Raw genomic sequence first — 24,391 nt, 5'->3', positions numbered from 1 at the left:
ATTATTTATGCCGCTGGAGGCTTGACGCCGTGTAACTTCCTGCCCAGGTTTTCCGTCAGGAAGCTCGCAGACTTCCGCCATATGCGCCAGAAAAACCGAACATGTGGAAAGCTAGTTTTAAACTTGGAACTGACATATATTATTTCTATTTCTTGTCAATGGAAATAGTGTCATTTTTTCTCCAAGAGATATGGGAGCGTTTAGCCTTAAATAGTTGTTAACACCGGATGGCGCTGTTGGATCTGGCATCGGACCTTCTCTCCAACTTAGTAAAATGAAATTTGCAAGCCTTGCAGAAATATTCTGCAGGGTTTCCATCAAGAGACAGTTTACAGTAAAATCAGTTTATTGTAAATATTCCCACTTCCTGTTTGCATTTGTAAAAGTAAACAAAAAGATGCATAAATGTGCCGGTACAAGCTTTGGGAGTGGCTCTCATCCTTCCTGCCTTCTCTGCACAGCTGCTTTCCTCCTCCAGATGGCACTCGCCTCCTACTCAATATAAATGTCAGTTCTCTACAATCTGACACTCATCATCACTCCCAAACCTCCTCTGTGCCCCACCCAAAATCCTGTTGGGGTAATATTCTGCAGGAGGAAAAAACATGCAAGGATTATGTTTGATTCTAAAATTGAAATTAGGCTTAAATTGGAAATTCATCTCTTCCCGAATGCTTTTGTAAGTAAGATTAAAAGATGCTGCTGATGTTGGTGAGTCAGTCAAAGGTCAGGCAAGTAATGATGGTTTAGGGTGGGGTGGGGGCGTTGTTTCTGCAGAGGAACGAGGGAGAATGTATGTGAATGGATTTAGGAGGCAGATGCCCTGAGGGAGGTGGCACTTAGAACAGGACAGCGAGTCAATGCTAACCCCACTCCCTGTTAATGATCTCCTCACACATACCAGGAAGAAGTCAGAGGACTCTCAAGGGCAGAGTGGGAGGGTGTGAAGGGCCTGGCTCTGAGGTGGATGGAGCAGAAAATGAAAAAGTAAATTTGTATGAAAGATGATGCAAATGTCACTGAGCCTCCTGATTTGAATATTTTTTAAAATAAGGAGGATTGATCTGAAATTAACATCATCCAGCCTGTGAGCCCTGCTCTCTCTCTCTCTTCCCTGTCTGTTGGTGTGACTGAAGAGCGGCACTAAGAGCCTCTCCACAGAGCTCAATGAAGCCCGCGTTTTAGCTGACTCTGGTGCATCTGCCTGTTGCCATGGTTTCCATCTTTCATCAGGTGCCGTCCAGAAAGCAGCGCTTAGCAGAGGATGAGGCGCTCCCGCTTTCATCCTTCCTCTCTGATCTGCTTCTCTGGACAGAACGGCAGTTTTCGTAACTGAGTTCGTTACAGCTGTTGGCGACAGGGGATGTTTTTAGCTGGAGAAAGACGAGACGGCCGATACCGGATGTCACCTCAAGTGACGCCGTCTGTCTTCCTGTAGGTTTGTTTTGATTTGCCCCGAATCTGGGTGAGTGGGGTATTAGCCGATGTTTACGCGGGTGCAACAATACAGAGGCGTGGCTACGAGTTCAGAGAGTTCACCCACATAAACAAACAAATCGTAGCCTGCCCCCGCTGCTCCTCCCTTTTTCTCGTCACCTTGCACCCCCCCAAGCAATTTTTAGTCAGCTGGGTGAGATCGGTAGGAGATAGTTGGGGTGGGTGGGGGGTGAGGAGGAGATGGGGGGGGGGGGGTTAGGGGGAAATGGGGACGCATGCCAGTCCCATTTGGGAAGTGCTCCCCCATTTTCTGCCTGTCGAGTCAGGCCAGTGTCAGCGAGCTCCGGCGGGTCCAGGTCTGGCCGAGTGGGCTAATGCGATGTGGCGTGTCACCCGGGGAATCTAGGTCAAGTTTAAAGCTGCCTAGTTCTGCCCGCCTCTGCCGCAGTGTGACGCTTCAAATCCCTCCCCTTCCACGCACGCAATAATATTCAGCACGCGTCCATACCTGCACTTTTATTTTGCATTTGTTTTATATTTTAATCATTTCACCCTGATCAAAATGAGCTCTGCATTTCCTGTTACAGGCTGTGTTTATTGCAAGCATAAACACACTCATCTCTCACACACATGCCTTGCCCCATCCCAGCCCCACTCCTACCCCTATCCACACACACAAACACAGACAGACACCCCAGGCAAGCTCTCAGCCCGTCCACGGCAGAGCCCACGTGACGCTCCGCGCGGAGGCTGGGGAAGGGAGGGCGTTGTTTTTCCCTCCATAGTAAAGCAGCGGGGCACGTGGATTCTCATGCTGCAGCCGAGTAGTGGAATGTCAGCACTATCCCTCCCTCGCATCAGCCAGCTTTCCAGTTGCCCCGAGCAGTTTCTGCAAGGATGGCCGCGGCAGTGCTCGGTTTCAGCCCTGTCCCGCTTCTTATTAAATGGAGAGGCACAGAGCTGGGAGATGTTTTTAAAAAAAGGCAGTGCCATTCTGAGGTCAGGCTGCTGCATGGGCGTGGCACTGTTTTGGTTTCTTCACCGAATGGGCTTGAACCTCCCTCCACCGTCTGTAATCTGCACATATTTGTTTTGGATTGTAGCTTCAGTCGGATGACATTTTCCTGGAATAATGGCAGGGTGTCAGTGTGAAAGTCCGCCTTTATTGTGTTTTTATTGCAACGATCTGCACTTGTTCATCAGTAAAATTAGATTTTCATCTTTAATAAAAATTTGAGAATTTGCTGAGCTACACAGAAAGATGAAATCACATCCAATCCAGTCACTAACAGATGGGTTCAGACACTTCTCCATCATCTGTAGTTGATTTTACTATCCTGCTAATCCGCTGTTTTTGGCGCATTACCTCATCTGTATTAATATATTCGTGCGCTTTCAAGTCTTACTACTACTGTACTCGCTCTTCACCGGGAGCTCGAACCTGATTGGCTGCTGCATTCTTTTCAATGGCACCAAATTTTTTTCGACTCCATGGATACAGCGAGCTGTTGGTTAGGCCGGCTCAGCCAATGGGAGAGCTGCGCGGGCTCCAGCTTGTCAGATTCTGCCCCCTGGCCTTGGAGGCAGCCCTCCCCTCCCTTCCCACCCTCATTGAGAGCACGCGATGTCTCAGCGGGGGGGTTCAAAACAACACCAAGATTGTCGTCGGCTTCTCTGTGGTGCCCAGGACATGCCAGGACTGCTGGGTACTGCTCAAACTCTCTTTAATATAGTGTCTGCACTTTCTTCACTACGCTATCACTAAGCAACCAGTTACACTTAGTTACACAAATTGTTGGAAATACATCTTTAAAGAAAAAGTCCAAATAAACAGCAAAGTCAGTTATCTGTAAGTGGTTCTTTTGATGAATTTTGGTGGAAGAAATTTGCATAATGGACAGATTTAATTTGCTCTTTTTTTCTTTTCTCTGGACTTTAAGATTCTCTAGTGGACTTTGAAACGCAGCCACGCAAATCCCCGTCCTTTAAATGACCTCATTTTAAACGGCACAGGGGAGCAGCGCCGGGCCTGCAAGGCTGCCAGTGCCCTCGTTGAAGCGCTGCGAGCCCAGGCTGCTCTGCCCAGTCAGCGAGCAGCTGAAAGGTGGCAGTAGAAGATAATGATGATGGAGATGGTGTTGGGGTAGTGCCCACATCATCCAGCAGGGTGAAGTCGGTGACAGCTCTCATCGCTTTCCGAGGCTGCATCAGGTGCCGCTTTCCGACAGCCAGTGAGGTGCTGGCGTTGGCACGGTCAGACATTCAGGTCACATTAGAGGAGGGTAGTTTGATGAGACCGGACAAGGCAGGTGGGGCTTTGCAGGTGGTCGGTGGATTTGGCTGGTGACACAGTTTGTAGAGGCGCTTTTGACGTAAATAAAAGTTTAAAAAAATATCACTGTTCATCCACTGATTTCATGCTGATGCACAGGAAATCAGAGAGAAGCTCATTTTAAATGCACACCAAATATTTATTAGAATATATTCAAGTTAAATTTAGGATTCCTACTACCAAATATTTATTTTTTGATTTAATCTATTACTTGTAACAAAACAACTAAATAAAAACAAAACGGGGCAAATGGCGACTTGGACAAATTCAGCTTCAACTCGTCATTCAGTCATTTAAAAACTGTCTGCTCATCGCACTTCGAAAACAAAACAAAAAAAAAAAAAGGGACATGACCCAGTGCTCGGTTTTCAACATTCAAGAATCCTCCCTACACGATGCATCTCATGCATTTTAAAAGCGCCCCGTCTCAACCTCTGCTCCTGACTGCTGAGTGCGTACTTTGCTCTGTCGCAGCACCTCCCTGTCTTCCAGAATCACCTGCGCTGGCGTGATTTGCCCCCGTCTCTGCAGACCCTCGCTCGAACACTTTGGCTCTTCACCTGCCACTCATCTCGGGTGACATCTGCCTGCCAAAATTGAATTGCGTCACTGTTCTGCCCCGACCCCTCTCTCGCAAAGCCCGTCCATCTCCACCCCGTCACCGAGGGCTAAGGCTGCCACCGTTTCTCTCTCTACAAACTGTAGCAGATCTCTGACTTATCAAATGTCTGTCAGCCTCTGTAGCTCTGCGCTTTCGAGGAGTCGGAGGATTGACAGCAGAGAGCGGCGCAAGGGTGTCGCTTTTCATTGCACAGCTCGCAGCTGACTTGTGAGAGTGTGTGTGTGTGTGTGTACATATACAGTATATATACTGTATGTGTGGGTCTTCGTCGCCTCCTCATACCTGCAAAGCACTTGAAGATCATCATAGCCACAAAAACTGGGTCGTTTTCACAGGCCCTACATAAATAACCATAAATCATACTGGGTGGTAACAAATTCCAGTTAACAGTGAGTGAGGGCACACTGGTAAATTTGTGACTTTGATTGGCCTACCTGCAGTAAAGTTAGGAGTTTGTTTCCAGAAACACACTTGACAGAAATCTTTTCATTGTCCTGCTCTCCTTTTTTTTGTTTTTAGTGCCCATTATAGGCAAACAAAACTTAAACATATAATTGTATTGCAGTGCTCTGGTTTTTCCTACAGGTGTGGCAAAAACATCTTCCTCCAAGGATCAGAAACCCTGGTGCTGTAGTTGTATAAAAGTATGACTCACTTCTGGTAGCAAGTCTCTAAACAAATCTCAGCTCTTGTCTTCAAATGCGTCTGGTCACCTATTTTGGGCATATTCATTTTTTGAGCAGAATTAACATTTTCCTTTGAAACTTTAAGTTAATAGAATAACCAGTAAAATCTGGTTAGCTAGCTTAAAAAGTTTGTCTCTAAATGAGATTTATCTCCTGGAAGTTAACCACCATCCTTGCTGGTGCAGAAATCTCCAGCTGATCTCAATTCTGGATAATTGGACTGCGGTGTCTTTATGTCCCTGCAAATACAGATTCTGTGCTCAGGCTTTGCTTTGGTTTTGGTGCTGCTCTATCTGTACTCCATTTAACATCTGTTTACCCAGTTAATCTTAATAGTTTAAGGCACTTAAAACAAAAAGCTCAACACTGACCATGCTGACCATTGATCAGTTTTAATGATATCAATGATGTTATCATTTCTGCTTACACGCCAAATTCTTTGACTCTCACTGATCAGCTTTCTGTACAGCAAGAAATTGGCACACCTAGGTTTTAAGCAGGAACTCGTTTGTTTTATTATCAGAGTACATTAAAAAAAAAAAGAAGCTTGCACGTGGCTCAGGTGTGCAGAAGCTCCACTGAAATGAATTTGAGCTCATTGTTGTGTAATGTGACTGTCAGAAACACTGCTAAGCAGCATTGATCACAGGAAGAGACAAACTTGGAGGGATGCTGTTTGGATTTGGGTCCCGTTCTTAGCTGGACCACGATTGTGATCCTGTCTGGTTCACTTTCTGTTCTGTAGAGATTTTTGAAGCCTTTTGCTTTAGTAGACAGTTTAGTAGAGAGTGGGTCAGGAAAGCAGAGAGAGCAACTGAGGTGAAAGTGCACGAGCTTCAGGTTGGTCTGCTGCATTTCAGCCTTGGGGCGTATGGTCGCCTGCTCACCTTGTGAGCTAAACTGGTGCCTGTCCTGTACAGTTTATTAGTCTTAGAAACCATGACGAAGATGTACAAATGACCTGTTGTGCTTTGTTTGATGGAAGGATGGATTATATGGATCATATTAAACAGCTGCTGTTCAAACCTTAATGGGGAGCAGCGAATCAGAAGAAACTTAAAGGGAGGAAAGCTAAACCAGCTCGTTTCAGACTGACCCAAGGATTATTTTGAACCACGAATCATGCAAAGCTTCTCCAGTGGAGTCCAAACGTGAAGCTAGAAATGAGCTTAAGAGGTCCACTTTGATACCCTATGGCAGGGGTGTCCAGCTACTGACCTCAAGGGCTGGGGTCAACCTCACCCTGGGTCAACATACCTGAATCGAATAAGTAGTTCATTACCAGGCCTCTGGAGAACTTCAAGACATGTTGAGGAGGTAATTTAGCCATTTAAATCAGCTGTGTCGGATCAAGGACACATCTAACCTGACCTGCAGTACACTGGCCCTTGAGGCCTGGAGCTGGACACCCCTGCCTTATGCTCTAAAAAGGTGCAATGGTCACTGGTTAATAAATATTAAAAAAAATATGCTTTAGGTTTCTGTATCATGCTGCTGTCTTAGGCTGGGATTATAGCTACACTCTCTACAGACACCACAGACAAGTACTCGATCCTATTGTAGTTTTCTCGAGGCTGTGGTTGGTGCCTTGTAGCATAGCATCTTGTGGACAAATCCAGGTGGTCCAAACCTGGTAGACACGGAGCCTCGCAGTCATCGTCTGATGAGGAAATTCACTCAACTTGCAAATTTATGGATTGCAAAACTGTAACTCTGGCCTTATATTTACTGCTGTAGCACAGTGCAAGTGTTTTGTTTACTGTACCACATTCATTGTACATGTTTGCATTGCCAAGGCATGTTTAATATTAATGTGATGTTTGGGCAGCTGCATTATCTGATTGTGCAGAGACTATTAAGTGAATTTCTTAGTGCTGCTCTAAGTCTGATTCACTTACAGTAAACAGAGAAGGCCTTTATGAATGTTTGATTGGATGCACTGTGCAGCAAACAGCTACATACTTCATGCATAACATAAATTATGAGCGATATCCCTGCGGACGATGGTAAACTGGATTAGTTTGCATGCGGCTGCCCGTAAAGGTTTGCCAATGCTGGGAAGAAGTTTAGCAAAGCAGAAGTCAAACTGTTTTTTATTTTTGGGGCCTTTTTTTGGTTTGACATCTGGTTGGTGAGAGCCTGGGTGCAGGAAACACACACTGGGGAGTGTCCGAGGGGAGTGCTGGTGTATGTGAACGGTGGGCACATCTGGGGTATCACTGAGTTCATACAGGCACCAGAGCAGTGAAGCAGAGCGGGAGTGAGGTGCATGGATACAACAATGCATCACCACCTGCTCACTTCACTGCTGCACTCTTCTTCTTCTTCTCTTTTTATTGATTTCTCTCTTCTTCTTTTTTTCTCTCTCAACAGGTATCATAACATGGGGAACCTACTGAAAGTTTTGACATGCACAGATCTGGAACAGGAGCCCAATTTTTTCCTCGATTTTGAAAGTGAGTCTTCTTTTTAAGTAATTTCTCCACATCTCTCCCAATATGGATCGCATGGATATTTTACCATAACATTACCAGCTCCAAAACTCCAAAACTTAAATCTTTTCACCACCACTTATCTTTTACACTGTTCCTCCCAGCGGCAAAAGGAATCAAATCTACCACTAGGGCTGCTGCTCTTTTCCATCAACCTGCCTTTTCCATGCTGGAATGTGTGCAGAATATCAATCAGGGCAGAGGTGCAGCAGTGCCCCCTCCCCAAATAAAAAGCACTGAAGTCGGGCTGTGGTGTAGCCTAAGGGCCCTCAGCGTGGCTTGAACCTGTGCAGTGCTATTCTCACACTTGGCAAACCCAGAGAGTCAGTCATACCTTCAGAGGAAACGGCTTCTCATAGAGCTCAGAGTGTTTGGAGGTGGTTTTTATACTGAAAGAATACCACCGTTTTATATACAACTGATGCTTTACAATACTGAGCAATGCTGTATGAAGTTTTTCTTTAATAATGCTGTTAGAGGCTGAAATCTTAGTTCTGAAGAGCAAATAGAAATAACTACTTTAAAATAAAATGAATAAAAACTATTTTTTAACTAGTTTCATGTTTAAAAATAAAATGTATCCTTATGAACAGTTCTCCAGATCCATGGCTTGGTTCATATTCACTGGGCTCTTCACTATTTACACCTCTTTAGCTGCATATTAACACAAATGTCTAATGAGCCAATCACATGACAGCAGCTCAGGGCTCTTGGACAAGTAGTCAAGACAACCTAAAGTTCAAACCGAGGATCAGAACAGCATCTCTGAACGCACCCTGAAGCAGCAAGCTACAACATCTGGGTTTAAAATGAAGTTAGAGATCACACAGGCTGGAAAAATGTTTCCTGGACTGATAAGTTTAAAAAAAAAAAATTGTCATTAGATGTTGATGGTAGGGTCAGAATTTGACATGAACAACATGAAATCATGGATCCAGCCTGCCTTGTATCAACAGTTCAGTCTGGGCCGGTGGTGTAATGGTGAGGGGATATGTTGTCGGCACACTTTGGACCCCTTAGTACCATCATTTAAACACGACAGCCTCCCTGAGTGTTGTTGCTGACCATGTCCATTATGACCACATTGTCTCTCATTATCTTTTGTGCAATGTCTGCTTCTATCAGGAAAACGAACCATCTCCCAAAGATCGAATCATCTCAAACTGGTTTCTTGAACATGACAGAGTTATGTCCTCAAATGTGCAGCTTACAAATCTGCCGGAACCATTGACGTGATGTTGTCACATCAATATGGAGCAAATGCTCGGAGGAATGTTTCCAGCATCTTGTTGAATCGGTGCTGTGAAGAATTGAAGCAGGTTTGAAGATAAAACGGGTGTAGCTCCTTCTCTAAATGATAAAAGAACATGGCACTGGCCTGTAAGTCTGCCTACTTCTGACACCTTTAACTCAGTCGGACTGCACCCACCTACGAACTCTACCATGACTTTGATGTCAGCTACACACCTGTGAAGTCTTGTGGCTGGATCTTGTGTGGTTGCAGCACTTTTGTGTTGGTGGGGGAAAACTAAAACAAAACTGTCTGCCGGCAGACAAACACCTGCTTAAAACTGCTTTTTGTGGTAGTTCCCACTGCAGGCTGTGTCTCCAGGACTGCATTTTCCCACACTAATACAGACGCACACTCCATGCCATGCTGTTACATTTGGTAATAATGTTAGTCAAAATAAAAACCCTGAAACTGTATGGCTGGAGCTTTTACACATTTTGAGATAACTCATTCTGTTCGTCTTCTCTTATCTTCCTCTGTTTCCCTGCTCTCGGCCGGGAAAAGTGGGTGGTGTTAAAACTTAATGGGAAGCAGTGGGAAGAGACGATTATTTGACTGAACTTTCATTTGCATAATTGAAAGTTGCTCATTAAACTTTCTGTGATATTGAGGGTGTGGTAGATGTCCTAGAGCTGTATTTTACTTTATGTTGAGTCAGTGTGAATATGGATGAGATCCCAATCAGATTTGCCCAGCTGACTTTGTTGTTGGTCCTTTTTTTTCTTTTTTGGTGTGTGTCCCCTGCAGATGCCCAGCCCACAGAAGCGGAGCGAGAGATTTGGGAAGAGGTGGATGTGGTGCTGAAGGACGCGAAGGCGATCCTGGACGAGTTGCAGGCCTACAAGGGAGCGGGGCCGGACATCCGAGAGGTACGTTCATCCACCCCTTCATCGCAGGACACACTCATGCAGAATTACAAGGAGACGTGCATTTATGAGGTGGTGGAGGTGTCGCTTGTCCTTTATCAGGTGTTGCTTTAGGAATTTGTATCATTTTTTTTTCTAACACAAATGAGCAGAATAAAGCAGATGATCAATTTTGGATTCAAAGATCAAAGGAATGACCTTCATGGGCCATTAAATCAGTTCCGTCTTTTAGCCTCAGTCTGTTTTTAAAGACTCGACCTACAAATGAACCGTTAAAATTTATTTAATTTCAGCTTCTCGTATCTCATTTTGGTGTTCAGCATCTGTAACTGCTGATTTCATCCAAGCCAGAGCCCTGATCAGTTTTATTGTCTCCTTACTGATGAAGACTTTACCTCTGGCCTGCTGTACCACACCAAAGTGGTCTGTCAAGGACCTGTTTTGTTTCTATGTAATGACAGAAAATGGAAAATATGAAAAACACAGACTCGTTGAGATTGCTCTTATTTTTCTTAAGAGGCATCAAGTAATTTGTGAATATGTGACTCATTTTCTTTTAACATTTCGTTACGGTAAAAGAAAGAGGGTCCCCCCCCCCTCTTTTCTTTTTTTACATTTTAATCCAGTGGTTTTTCTGCTCCAGCCCAGAGATAAAACTGGGCTGTATGTGCCCCATGAGCATAAATGAGTTTGACACCCGTGATGTTTTTCTTTCCAGGCGATCCAGAATCCAAACGATGAGGCGTTGCAGGAGAAGGCGTGGGCGGCCGTGGTCCCCTTGGTGGGAAAGCTGAAGAAGTTCTACGAGTTCTCGCAGAGATTAGGTATGTGTCTGCCTGCGCCGTCTCTACAGTAACCGTGTTATGTAGGCCAGGAAAAATTACATCACTGCTTCTGAGATCTTCATCACTGAGCCTCAGACACGCACCGTTTCAAGTGGAGCGAACTCAGGTGTCCTCTGAGATTTCTTTCAGAGCTAAAACGATCTTGTGTGCGACACCGCGCTTGGAATTGTAGATTAGTGTGAGCTGCTGAAACGTCTGTGCAGTTTTGTTGTCTTAATGACTAACGGGGAGAGCCGGTGTCCTTCATGTGCAAGGCATTTTATAGCGACCTCATACCGATGTAAGCGCGATCTTAATTGTCCGCTTCTGGGTTTGCTGCTGAGCTGCACAAGACGTGCGACACATACTTATACACGCGTGCTTTGAACCCCGCCTACATGCTACCGTCTCAACATGCTGCTTGCGTTGCACTGTGCATCGACCTCTGTAGGGTCTTATTAGCATGGATTCAAGGTGGGGGTGTAAGCTCACTGCTCCCTGATCTTCTTATGACCCTGAGGCTTGAGGGGAGGGGACCCGGCATGCGTCAGTGCCCTCAACCCCTTTGACCCCATAATCCCAGTGGCGGTGGAGAAGGCAGTCAGTGGGCGACAGTGGCGGCGGCAGCCTGGTGATGGCTGTTATGTAACAAAGTAGGTCAAATCTCAGTCTCGAGCGCTGCTCTATTTCCCTGCCTGGATTTGAGGCTTCAGGCGCCAGGATGGTGATATCCAAACAGGACTCCCTGAAAGAGGAGAACCTATGCATTTGGAATGAGCGGACACGTTTTACTGCACTGAAATCCAGACGTATACACGGGAAATCCTAAAATTTGTCACAAGAATAGATAATAACATTAAAAAAAAAATCACAAATTTTGTATATCGGGGACAGTAATATCCTGCTACACCAACACTAAAGTTGGCTTCAGTATAAAAATGTACATTTCTCAGAACAAACCTTCAGACTCAAAGCTCATATCTTTATACAGATTTTGACCAGAAGTCAAAAATTTAGGAGTGGCAAAAGTTGGACTGTGCATAGTTGGATTCATTTTTATTATAATGCTGAAACTTAACAGGTAATTAGCTTACCTAAGCTCCAAGGTGACATCTTAATATTACCATAGAAAGAAAACCATGTCATAGACCACAGATTATGCATTATTAAAGACTGAAAAAAGCTTCCTATGTTTATGGACATGCTTTTTTATGGATCCAGTAATTGTGAAAAGTAGCACTCCATTTATTTTGAGTGTGTTTTTAAGCCTTTTCCAGCATGAGAGTAACGATGATGGAATGTTTGGTCCACACTTAGGGGGCCTGGATAGTGTGAAGACATGAATATGGCACCTGCAAATGCGATTTTTTTTTTTTTTTTAAAAAAAGGGGAAAGTGTAAACATGGATAAAACATCAGACAAAACACGTAAATTTTAGCCTTTAAAAATGGAAGAAAACAGGAACAAAAAAAAGTTGATCTTGAAGGACTGAAGGAGAAAACCTGCTGATAGCATCCACCACAGAAAAAGCAGTATAGAGAGAATTACAGGAGGATTACAAGAAAATGAAAGATCACAAAAAGAGGTGTTGTTGCTTTACCAACTGCTGGCTGTTACTTCACTCAGGAGTTCCTGTTTGCAAATGCAAACACAAGAACAGGACTGGGAGGAACCTGGGGACTTCCCCAGACCCTCAGGTAGTCCCCAGAAGCTGCACCCGGCTGTTTAATACACTTTAATTTGATTAATCGCTTAATTGTTCAGTTATGTCAATAGCTGATGTTTTCTTTTGTAGAGCTGAAGACCTTGTTCGGGTAGCAGGCTCTGCATATGGCATAGATGAACATTTATCCCCTTCCAGCTTGTTCTTTCATAACAGCCACAGCTTTGAGATACTGATCTTCACAGAACTTTTGTCGATACCTAAATTTAGATCTGCTCCTTTTAACAACGGTGAAAACTTCTTGAGTCTGTCCCCTAGGAAAAAGTAGGATCTAGAAAAGTCCTTGAGTCCCGCTGTCATCTGGCCCCGCCCCTCTCAGCGAGTACAGTCTACATGCCTGCATTCTGCTCGCCTGCTCCGCCGTGACCTGACTAGATCAGACATCTCCCAGCGCCCCGCCCTCGCACGACTTCCCAACATACTAGAGTGGCTCATTTCTGGGGGCCTTTAAGCAGCTCCATCTTAACTTCTGTTTTGACTAGGATTGGGGGTGTGTGTGTGTGTGTGGGGGGGGCTGCAGTGCTGAGGCCATTTTTAATCAGCTGCTTCGCTGCGAACGCTAGCCCAAGCAGATGGGAGTCATTACTGAATGGCAGACGTGCTCAATTTACCGCACTGCACTGCCAGCTCTGTGTCCTTCGAAAAGTCATCTTCAGATTATTTTAAGTAGACTGCTGTCTGAATCACACTGATCCTGGGTTACGCTGACATGCGCATCGTCATTTGTAATCAACAGTAACTGTAAAATACACAAGTCTATTTAAAGTGCCCATTTGGTAGCTTATTGCATCAGATGTTCAGCTTGTCTGGGTTATATCATTACTAAAGGCTCCCTTCGGCTTCTAGACTGAATTCTAAGCACTGTCTGCATCTATAAATAAAATTCCCTCTGGGCTTCAAAGCTCTTTTAGTTTTTCTTCTTCAGAACTATGTGTCTGAACAAGATCTGTTTGTCTGATAACTTGACTTGCTTGGAAGTTGTTCGCCACATTTCCCTCTCCCTGGTTCCCTGCCGGTGCTCTTCTTGCATGCTTAATCATTGGTCCGTGGGTATGCTATGTCACGGCATGGCACTGGCTTTGTATTTACTTAGTGTCAAAACAATGAGTGTAATCCTGCTTGAATGAAATCTTGCCCCCACCCATTTCATGCCAATGAGATAATTAGTCCCATGTCTCATTTGCATGTGAGCAGGAAAGCCCCCCCCCCTCCTTTCTCCTTTCTCAAAGGCCTCCCCACCCTTCCCCCCCTTTGAGACTGGCACTGGGCCCTGGGCAGTTTGGGCACCACCGCTGCCTCATTATTTGTCTATGTCTTAATCAGGATGCTACAGCCTGCCGACACCCTGCACTGGTCACATATCAGGCTGCTCCTTGACCTCCTACAAGGCCCAACAATAAAGAGACAAAGAAAGACTCGAGTTTTCTTTCTTTTTTCCACTTATACATGACTTAACTCATGTAATTATGTAATTGTATTACTTTAGGACTCTTTAGGTATTTTTTCTATCATTTAATTGGAAAAATGTTTTTCCACGTATTAGCTTTTTTTAAATTGAAGAGTCACAGAAGCTTGTCATTTTCCCAGAACTGCAGGAAATTCAATGGTTTTTTTTTTCCAAGTTCTCTAAAAATGTGAGGCTATTCAGTTTACAGTGATATAACACATATAATGGAATCAGCAGAGCAGAAACCTCTCACAAGTATAGAATGGTTTGCTTTATAAACCATTCTATACTTGGGTACTCCGACTTTCTCTCACAGTCCAAAGACATGTAATTAGTGGTGTCAGGTTAACTGGTAAATTGCCCATAGGTGTGAATGGTTGTCTGTCTCTCTATGTTGACCCTGTCTGCAGATATTTGCAAATCTTCACCAATTGTTATCAACCTGTGTGACTGTATGTGGTTCCCCAGAGGTTGACAGATGTGAAAAATCTCTGGGCAACCACAGTTATTATTATTTTTTAAATGTTAAGCACATTGAGTTTACATGCAATTAAATGTATCTTGCCAATAAAATTACTGTGGCATCCTCTTTTTACTTTAGTGTAACTGAGCTATTAACCATTACTATACAGTGAATATAACTATTAGCTGCAGCTGCGTGTTTTCCTCCATTGTTCTTGCCCTGCTCTCCTTTTCAAACCTGAATATTGATCACTCTGCCATGCTACATGCAGCACTTCTTCTTTCCCCTGACCTTTGCATTTTTGCATATAGTGCTGCCTGAGCTGTTAACCTGGCGCTTGAATGGCAAAAACCTGAATGTAAAACTACTCAGTGGCTCTGACTGATGACCTGGAAGACTACACACATCAGCTAAACTGTCTCTGTTCAAGGCTTTTGTCAGGCTCTTCATTAAACGAGTAAAAGCCCAATCGAGGTCCTCTGACAGCGATGCAGGTTCACCACAGATGTCTGTCTTTTTTTAACAGAGGCAGCGTTGCACAGCCTCCTGGGTGCTCTGACCAGCGAGACTTACAGCGACCCGACTCAACACCTGGAGCGGGAGCAGGCGCTGGCCAAGCAGTTCGCAGAGATCCTCCACTTCACGCTGCGCTTCGACGAGCTTAAAGTATGGCTCTTTATTTCTTTAAGTGTCAAATTTTAGCTGCTTCTGTAGGCTTTGCTCTCAATCGTCCAACAAGCTGCTGATGCCCCTGGATTGATTTTTTTTTTTCTTTTTTCTTAGCTCTGTGCAGTTTTAAGCTGCCGCCAGTGAGCGCATGATTAGCATTTAATTAGAGCCCTGATACTGCTCTGCTGTTTATGATACTGTGGATGTCAGTGAAATGGCCAATAAGGGTTATTGCAAGGGGAAAAAGGTCTGCAAATTGTTGTTGCCTGAGCCAAGTTTTGCACAGCGTGGCAGGTTTTATATAAACGACAGGCAGAGGGAACTTTAAAAGTCTGATCTGGTTTGAATTCGGACACAAACTGCCGAAACGAAGCCGCGATTGAAGCATGTTTGTCGCTCAAATGCCCATTGTCAGAAACATAATTGTGTGAGCACTCATCTTGTAAGACACTGGGCCCACATCCCTGCTCCTTTGACACAAAAACGTAAAAGAAAAAAAGGCTCCCCGACTCCCTGAGGCGGTTTGCAGCGACGTCCCAATTAGTGCCCACTACCCAGGCTGGCAGGATGAAAAACATGAAGGTAGGGGGTGCAAGGTGGCATGCCAGGCCCATTCATCAATCTTTCACACCCATGCACGGGCTTCTGACCTAGTTAAAGTGTCTGAGTGCCGTGCAGCCCCTCCCTGGCGAAGAAGCCTGTCTCTCCTGGTGGACGCGGTGGACGCAGACTGAGTACCAGCCTATTGTAGCAGGATTAGCATGCTGTCAGCGCAGCTTTGACTGTGACAAGCTCGTGCAGGAATGAGGATAATTAGCCACATGACGAGCACTCGCTTGTGGTGACTTTTGAAAAGAAGCTCTCTGGTTGGCCAGCTTCCCTTAAAAAAAAAAAAAAAAAAAGTGGTCAGTTTGGCTCCACACTGAAAACCAGATGATACATATATTGTAGGGAGTCATGTCAAAGGAGCTAATGGAGCCTTGTGGCTTTTATCTGAGGCTTTGAGGGTGCATAACGTCAGAGAATAAGCCTGCGTTTGTCCTGTGCTCACTCTAACCTCGCCTCTCCTTAATGAGACCCACAGCCAAAGCTCACGGCAGCAGGGAAAAAAAAACAAATATTTGCTGACAGGGCGAGCAGGGATGTGGACGTAAAAGGGGGCAGAATGAGTGTCAGACATTCAAATCCAGTTCAGCACATAAAATAGTAATTGTATCAGTGCTCTTTTTATGTCATTTCCCCCCCAAAGCTACATTTCTGCCTTGTTGGCTAAAGCTTTCTGTCATGACGATGGTGTGTTTGATCCAGAGCTGAATGTCCGGCTGCAGGCTGTCTCTCTCCCCTCTCTCTGTATTAGATTGCCTCCAAGCTTACATATATCTGTATATATAATATTTACATTTCTGTTTCGCAGATGACAAATCCAGCCATTCAGAATGACTTCAGTTACTATAGGAGAACGCTGAGTCGAATGCGGATCAACAATGTACCGGTGAGCATGTTGCGCCCATCTCTGACATACAACTTCTCCTTTATCTTTTTTTAGCATCTGTTAGCTCTTTGTTTAGGTTTAACAGCCCATTTATCTGCTATTAGAGCGTAGCAGATGGTGTTATTTTTGAGTAAAATTTTATTTAATTTTTGTCATAATTTAGTCTGTAATAATCTTATAATTCTTTTAGTTTTAGTCGACTAAAAATCGAAAGATTATAGCAGACTAAACTTGATTCAGTTGACTTAAATATAAAGTGTGAAAGTTTCTCATGGTTTTACTGGTGAGAGTCTTATTTTCCTTGTGAAATGCATCCATATGTCTCCTCTTCTCTTCCTCTTAGGCGTTGACATTTTGTCGCACTTTCATGAGAAACGGGGAGCATGGCAGATTGTACCCTTTCCCGTGGGCACATAAAATTGTTCATATTTAACCTTACTGTGCAAGGACATTACTTCCGATTGGATTACTTTTAAACTTGTCCCGCCTCTCTGCACCACTCAGTTGGTTCTGATTGTGTCTCGCTTCTCCAGAATATTTAGGTTTTTTAAATATTTTTATTCACTGACTAAAGTGTCAGTGCATTTCATCGTCTTCTTTTCCATGAGAAAAATAAAATCGATGAAAACTATGACTAAAATGACTGGTGTGTGATGTTGCAAGAACTTTTTATTTAAATCAAAATATGACCCACAAATTATATTTTCTTTTATTTTACACGGACCACACTGACTTTACTGACTAAACGGTTTTCACTTCAGGAAGGCTTTTAACTGCTGCAGAAACTCAACACACGTGGTGCTGTGGACATGGTCAGCATCAACTGACCATCAGCGTTGGCCTTACTTGAGAATCAGTGTCGGTTTGAATGTGTGTTATATTTAGAACATTATCACTGCTTTTGCTGCCGACAGATGGCTCTCTCTGATGAAGAAGGGAAGCTGTTTCACTCCACCAGACTCCATTGGCAAAACGAGTATTTTTTCTTTGCAAAACATGGGAATGGTTCATCTATTGCTGGCTTGACCAGATGGTTTGTCTGTGCTGTTGTGCATTTATGGTTATTAAAGCAGTTAGTTTGGGTGTGAATTGAAAAAAGTCACGCTAATTAAACTAACAACTCCCATGTTCTGTCAGGTAAAACTCACTGTTTGTGTCAGTGGCGGTTTCGAAAGGAGTGGTTTGGGTCTTAATGTTCCTGATTTTGGTGTTAACACTTTTATTATGATTCAGAATTATATTTTGAAATACCAAAAGCACCCAAACAGACTAACCGGCTGATGCAGTGGTTAACCAACTGTAAGATTTCTGTTTTTGTCAGCACAAACTGGTGGCTTTGATGACTTCCGTTCCTCATCAGAGGGAGACATCTGTGGCAGTTTATAGCTTATTTGCTGTTCTTGCATTGAATCAATGTATGACATAAGTTGCCTTTATGGTTTGCACGTGTAGCTCTGCAGTTTTGCTGCTGAAATACTGGTTGTTGTTATTGTGGTTTCCCTCTTCAAGTTAAGCCATTATCTTCCAGTATCTTTCATAAATGGTGGCAGAGTAAAAAGTTGAAGGAAACAACAGTATTGAATGGACCAGTCACAGTGATGCCTTCAGCACAGTTATTTTTCTAGGGAAGTGCACGGCAGCTTCTGGCATAAGTTGTGGTGGAGGGTTTGTTGTTAACGCAGAAGCATAAATCCCGGATAAGCCCCCAAATTACTTTAAATACAGACTAAAGTTAAACTGACAGTAATTTATTTATTTTTAAACTGGCATAATACAAACGGCGTACCAAAAAAAGCTGTGATGTTGTTTAAAATGTAAATTTAAAAAACAGAGTGCAATGATTTACAGATTTTTATGAACCAGATTTTATTTACAATAGAACACAGGAAATATCAAAGCATTGGAAACGACTGTGGCATGAATTTTAGCTCAGCATTTATTGGTTAAATACTTTCTTCTTGGAAAGTGGAGTAGTATTTATACCTGGTATTAAACACGTGTATAATCATTTCTCCTGTAATTTACCTTTTCTTCACTTTGATAATGAAGGCCAGTGTCAGTGCTGCGCATTGTGCTTGCTACCTCGCTGTTATGACTGACTGAGACAGCTTAAAGCAGCAGAGCTGCTTTAATGGACTTTGTTTCGCTTGTGCGTTTTCCGGTAAAACGGTCAAAATGTCATGTTTTCTTTCCACCTGTTCATCACTGTGATGTGTGAGGTCCAGGTGCAAATTCAGTTTAATGAAGAAATGAGATCTCTTCATGTAGGTCTATGTGTGCCTCTTACTTACATGCAAGGACTTCCCATGCTGTCCATGTGTAAGGAGACCAGAGAAAGTCAATGTCATTCAGCACTTTGAAGTGAATTAAGATAACCTTGACTGACACATAAAGGGGTGGTAAATGCATTACAGAGTTACCTAGGCAACTGGAGCCTGAAATCTCCAATAGAGTGACCATCAGCTACAAAGAGATGTCCTATGTGGATGCACCTTTAGGCTTTAGTTTACTCTGTGCACTTTTGCACATATGCACCTTGCTGTGTGGACACCCAACTTTGTGAACATAACTCGAGAATGAGGTGATGTAGGATTTTCAAATTGATACCATAGATGTGTTTTTTGTCTTGTCGTCCTCCCTTCAGCCCCAGCCGGTCATGGCAGATGGCTGCACCTCCCTGAGCCTGGGTCTGCCAGAGGTTGAGGGAAACGTGGGGCAGTAAAATTGATAATTTTTAGCTGCATATGAGGAAAAAATGAACCAAAACTGCACTCAGTTCAGACCCACCTGACAGGAGCTTTTATTTCTTAAAGCAGAACATGTCATTAGACAAATGGGCCCAGACAAGTTGTCGTTAGGACCTGTCAACGCTGAAAGACGCTCGGGCCGCCGTCCCTCCTCGCAGCTCCGTCGCACTCGGTTTAGTCAGCGCTCAGACGACTGAATCATTCAGACATCCGAGATGAAACGCAACTGTCCCGGCTCAAACAGTCTTTGAGCTCATGTGTCATCATCGTTTGTTAAAAAACCCAAAGTGGTTTGAAAGTTTGCGGCGATTATTCATATTCCGTCAGTGCTCTCACGAAGGCAGGAAGTGTTGTTGTTATTTAAATACGCAGACAAATTTAGAACAGGCTGTTCAAGAGACGCCTTATTCTTTTGTTGTCCGCCAGGTGTTTTCAGCGTCTCATCTGAAACGGCAAAGCGGCAGTCAGCTGGGAAACCGGGGGAGGGAGGAGCAGGAGGGCTGTGTCACAGGGTTTATATCAGTGTTTTCCTGTCGGTGTTTTATTTAACGAAGCAGCTTTTCATCTGCACAAACAGTCTGTTAAAGCTGCTTCGCATCAAATAAACTAATAATACATCCTGATGTTCTCTCGCACCTTTTCATTCAGAGTTTTTTAAATAAAATTTCACAGCATCGCCACAGTGTAGAGGGCAAAGTGGCTTTAATGTCCCTCCAAGCGTGTCAGCTACACGGCCACCTTCGTGGTCGCTTTCTTTTCTCAGTCTCCTTATAAAGTAGCTTTAACTGGCAGCTCTTCTAATAACAGAGATAACCACGTTTGCCTGCGATATGAGTTTGATTATTTTAAGATCAGAGGTCCAGAACACTAAACATGCAGTCAGTGGATTCAAGCTTTGTTTTTTTTGTTTGCAGGCAGAAGGTGAGAATGAAGTCAACAATGAATTGGCCAATCGGATATCTCTCTTCTACGCCGATGCCACGCCCATGCTGAAGACGTTAAGTGACGGCACAACGAAGTTTGTTTCTGAGGTGAGACTCAGAAACAAAAATATTGGATGCTTTATTTTCTTTAGTGTGCGAGCGTGCGTGCGTGTGTGTGTGTGTGTGTGTGTGGGCATCCACTCAGTCATTCCTCCCTCCTTACAGAACAAGAACCTGCCCATCGAGAACACGACGGACTGCTTAAGCACGATGGCGAGCGTGTGCAAAGTTATGCTGGAAACACCGTAAGTGACCTCCTCCACGTGTTAAATACGCCATTCACGGCTTTGCGTCTTATCCCTCCTCTTCCTCCTCCTGCTGTCAGGGAGTATCGCAGCCGTTTCACAAGCGAGGACACGGTGTCCTTCTGCCTCAGGGTGATGGTCGGGGTGATCATCTTGTACGACTACGTCCATCCCGTAGGAGCGTTCGCCAAGTCGTCCAAAATCGACGTGAGTGTAGACACGTTCACGCCAAACTTCTCACTCGCAGCTTCTTCTACAGCTAACGGTCTCTTTCTGTTCCACAGATGAAAGGCTGCATCAAAGTCCTCAAAGATCAGCCGCCAAACAGCGTAGAAGGCCTTCTCAACGCTCTCAGGTCAGTTCTTGTTCCACTTATTAAAAAAAAAAAAAAATCCCTGCTGCCCAGCGTGAAATGTGATTGCAGCCCGTGAGCAGGCTTTTAAACTGAACAGGAGCAGGCTGCTCACGCTGTGAGTTGGATGAGTTGGTTCCTGTTCACAAGCAGCAGACAGACCTCATCCCCTTCAGCGCAGTGACTCATCCTCCACGCCGTCCAGCGGGGGATTCGGTCAGCTGTGAGCCTGATCCGGGTTGGGTGTCAAAGCCTCTCCACAAAGGCCGATTACATGTGACACCAGGTCCCCTCGCGCCCTCACAAATTTCACCCACCTCACCTCGCTCTCGCAGCTGCTGACAGCTTTGAGTCGACCTTACATCTGTGTGTTTGTGTGTGTGGGGAGCCCGAGGCGGGCCGGCTCTACCGGGCCACACGAGGTTATTTTCATGCGAAAGCTGACAGATTTTCTCTCAGTGATTGCCACACTGATGTGACGGAGGATGATAGTGTATGTTAGACACATGCAGTGCTGGACAGTAATGAAGTCAAGCTCACTTTACTGCACTATTTATCTGACATTTACTGGAAGATTTTCTAATTTACCGTTTTGTTTGTATCAAAACAAACAACACAGCCAAGGAAAGTACAAACTCTTTCATTTCTAAGATGGGCTTAGACGAACAACATCATGGCACATTACACTGTGTCGTTATTTGCAGTCAGTACATCCTTACTGCTTCCTCAGGAATTAAGAGGGCAAGTAGCAGCCAGCTGCTGCTAATCAAATGCAATAGACTAACGATCATCAGCAAGTGTGAGCAGCTCTATAAGAACAGAGGTTTTGACAGTTTGCTGGTCTGAAGCATTCAGATAAGTGCAATGTCAGTCTTAACAGGAGTGGACATCCCAGCTAATTCACTCCAGGATCAGATCAAGCAGCGCTCAGAGAAACTGCAAAAAAACCAAAACTCAGATCTCAGCCTGTATTGACCTCGTTTTAAAACCTGCTAATGACCAGATAACTTTTATGCCCCGATAGTGCAAACCTTAGAATTGACAGAGGGTGTACTTTCATTTTTTTGCTATCAATGTATAATAAATAAATACAGTAATACAAACACTGGGGCTCTTTGCCATGTTTCAGATTCATTAGCAGCCGCATCAAAGCAGGACTGCAGCTTCCTGTTATTTTCATCAATATTTAAACTGCAGATCGGGCCGGTGTGTCAGGTTGTTGCAGGAGTTCTCAAAATCTTGCGGGCAGATTTACATGAAAATTTTACCACCAGCATGGCCCAACTTGGAATTGATCCAGATCTGGATGATTTTTCTTTTTTATTTAATTGTAGAGTTTTTAAAAATATGGCCTCAGAGCAGGTTTCAGGTGAGCTGCAGACACAACACTTTTGGAGTCTTTAAAGGAAGCTGTTGCTGCTGCTGATCATGATGAGAAAAATTAGTAGGAACTGGAGTTAAAGAAAATATCACAAACTGAGGCAAGAATTCAATGAATGCATCTTGTGGTGGCTTTGGCGTTGGTACGCAGCCTCGGAGCGCTTCTTTTGATCGATAAGACGTGGAAATGCTTCCTTTTGTTAACAGTGTCGACTCATTCTCAATCAAATTAAGCTTCACGTGAAAACACACAGCCTTCAGATTTAAAGAGTTTGAATCTTTTAAAGGTACAAATACTGCAGAAATAATAACTCCTTACTTTGTAATAAGAGTTCCTGGCAGAGCAATAGTTCCTGGTTCTGTGTAGTCTATAAAGTCTATATTAAAAAACTGCTTCAAACTTCATTTTTAGCAGAACAAACCTTGAACATGTTACAACTCGAGAAGCAGAAACCAGAGCATTCACAAGTGTGATTTCCCATCGGACGTTTTGTTTTTAGTAACAGTTTAACTCTTTACATATAATCCAAAGAGGCTTAAGTCGGATCAAAAGGTTAAAGGAGAAGAAAGCTGCCTTCTACTGTTTGGAGGAGATTGACAGCAGATCAGGAACCAGTGTGGACGAAAGGAAATGCTTCAGTATTAACATTTACCCCGTTGAAGAGGACGTTTTCAGCTAAACGAGGACTTTCACTTTGAGAGCTCGAGCATATTTTGTTCATAATACTTCAGTATTTTCACTCTTTGTTCTTCTACTGAAGTGCACATTTGCTTTCTCTCTCTCTCTCGCCTGCAGGTACACAACCAAGCATTTAAACGATGAATCAACCAACAAGACTATCAAGAGCATGCTGCAGTAGGACTGAGCTGCTAGGACTGCTGAAGGGAGACGCCGCTCTCTCGAATGTCGCTGCACAGAATGTTGTTTTTCTTCTTCCTTTGTTTGCTTTTTTAAATGGGAAAAGAGCTACTGCTCCGCCCTCTTTTATACTGCAAAATGCTACTGCCATTGTAAACGTCTTTTTTGGTGCCAAAAAGATGTCGCTGATATGTAATGTTTTCGATAAAAGCCCATGCCGCTATGGCAGCTAATGAAAGCATTGTGGATGCTCCGGTTTTTATTTTAAACATGTCTTCTTTTTTTTCCCTGTGTAAGGGGACGGGAGTTCTGACTTGAAAATTTAATACAGAGAGATATATAGAGACGTATATATTATTTTTGGTTGATTTGTTATTTAATTCCATCTTCTGCATGATTACGAAACAAAATAGTCTTTTCCTTGTATTTAAAGTACAAAAAACAAAACAAAAGCAATGATTCCTCTTAATTTGTCTGCTCTTTTGTGCTTTCATAATTAAATGTTTTGTTATTGAAATGGTACTTGTTGAATTGAGATTAAGAGTACTGTTTTTATATTTTTTATAGGTTTTAATTTGTGCATATGTCTTTTTTTTGTTTTGTTTAGTTGTGTTGTATATTTTAGTTGAAAACTTTAAACTGTGATACGTTCAAAATCAAATTAAAACTGGGAGTGTGTACTGTACATGCACAGTATGTTGTGGCTGGAGAAATTAAAAGGAGAACTCTTGTTTTCTACGACCCCGACTCGTCAGGTTTGATCTCTTCTTGCCGTCTCCGGGCGGCCGGAGGGGAAGATTGAGAACTCAGTGACACATTACTTTTTTAAACTTAAAACCAAAATAAGCAACTTTAACACTTCAAAGCAATCCTCTTTTTGCCAAATTATGTCTGTTCACCTTCATGTGAAGGTCAATAATGCTCTCAGGGTTGATGTTACGTAATGGTAGTTACAAATAACTGAAACCAGCCGAGCGCAGCAGAATATTAATAAAATGGATTAAGTGAAATCCACCTTCACTACCTGCAGGACTGACTTAACATTAATGCATTGATAATTACAGCGCAGAAAACCCTTTTTTCCTGTATTTTGAGTGTAATTTAAGCATGATTTGATTTATTTACTGATAGTGGGTCTTGATGAAGCCCCTCAGTTCAGTCTGACTGAAACAGGACCTTTTCGCACCCCTATGCCTGCTTTTAGGAAGGAGGGTGGAGCTTCTGTGCTCGCAGCCCTAGATGACCATATTAGGTATATCCACTCTTGCTGACATCACTCAGAGTCAACAGTAGAAAAAAAGAGTCTGGTGCCTAAGCACCATTTAATATGAGCATCCTTCATTGTGATACTTTATATTTGTGACACTGTGAGTTCCCATGGAAATCGGCTTTTAACAGTCCCTAAAGTGATGGCTCAAAACAAACTGCAAAAGCACCTGATGATCAACGCTGGTGTCGTTGGAGGCGAAGTAGATGAATCA

The 24,391-nt window shown here is 43.6% G+C and overlaps 1 protein-coding gene across 1 annotated transcript in view; it reads left to right on the top strand.

The window, feature by feature from the left end:
• Positions 1 to 23,651, top strand: part of fam49bb (family with sequence similarity 49 member Bb) — a 40,789-nt gene extending 17,138 nt beyond the window's left edge. The window contains exons 3-12 of the mRNA XM_005738853.2: positions 7,451 to 7,533; positions 9,608 to 9,729; positions 10,445 to 10,550; positions 14,710 to 14,849; positions 16,267 to 16,344; positions 20,006 to 20,122; positions 20,240 to 20,319; positions 20,400 to 20,526; positions 20,604 to 20,674; positions 22,848 to 23,651. Coding sequence (XP_005738910.1) covers positions 7,461 to 7,533; positions 9,608 to 9,729; positions 10,445 to 10,550; positions 14,710 to 14,849; positions 16,267 to 16,344; positions 20,006 to 20,122; positions 20,240 to 20,319; positions 20,400 to 20,526; positions 20,604 to 20,674; positions 22,848 to 22,911 — 978 coding nt within the window. The 5' untranslated portion in view covers positions 7,451 to 7,460 and the 3' untranslated portion in view covers positions 22,912 to 23,651. The remainder of the gene's footprint in view (positions 1 to 7,450; positions 7,534 to 9,607; positions 9,730 to 10,444; positions 10,551 to 14,709; positions 14,850 to 16,266; positions 16,345 to 20,005; positions 20,123 to 20,239; positions 20,320 to 20,399; positions 20,527 to 20,603; positions 20,675 to 22,847) is intronic.
• The last annotated feature ends 740 nt before the right edge of the window (positions 23,652 to 24,391 follow it).

The sequence above is a fragment of the Pundamilia nyererei genome, unplaced genomic scaffold, assembly GCF_000239375.1.
Source record: "Pundamilia nyererei isolate P.nyererei 1_Seehausen unplaced genomic scaffold, PunNye1.0 scaffold00087, whole genome shotgun sequence".
NCBI classification, from domain to species: Eukaryota; Metazoa; Chordata; class Actinopteri; order Cichliformes; family Cichlidae; genus Pundamilia; species Pundamilia nyererei.
Note: the sequence above shows the minus strand (reverse complement) of the source record. Positions and strands in the feature narration are given on the sequence as shown.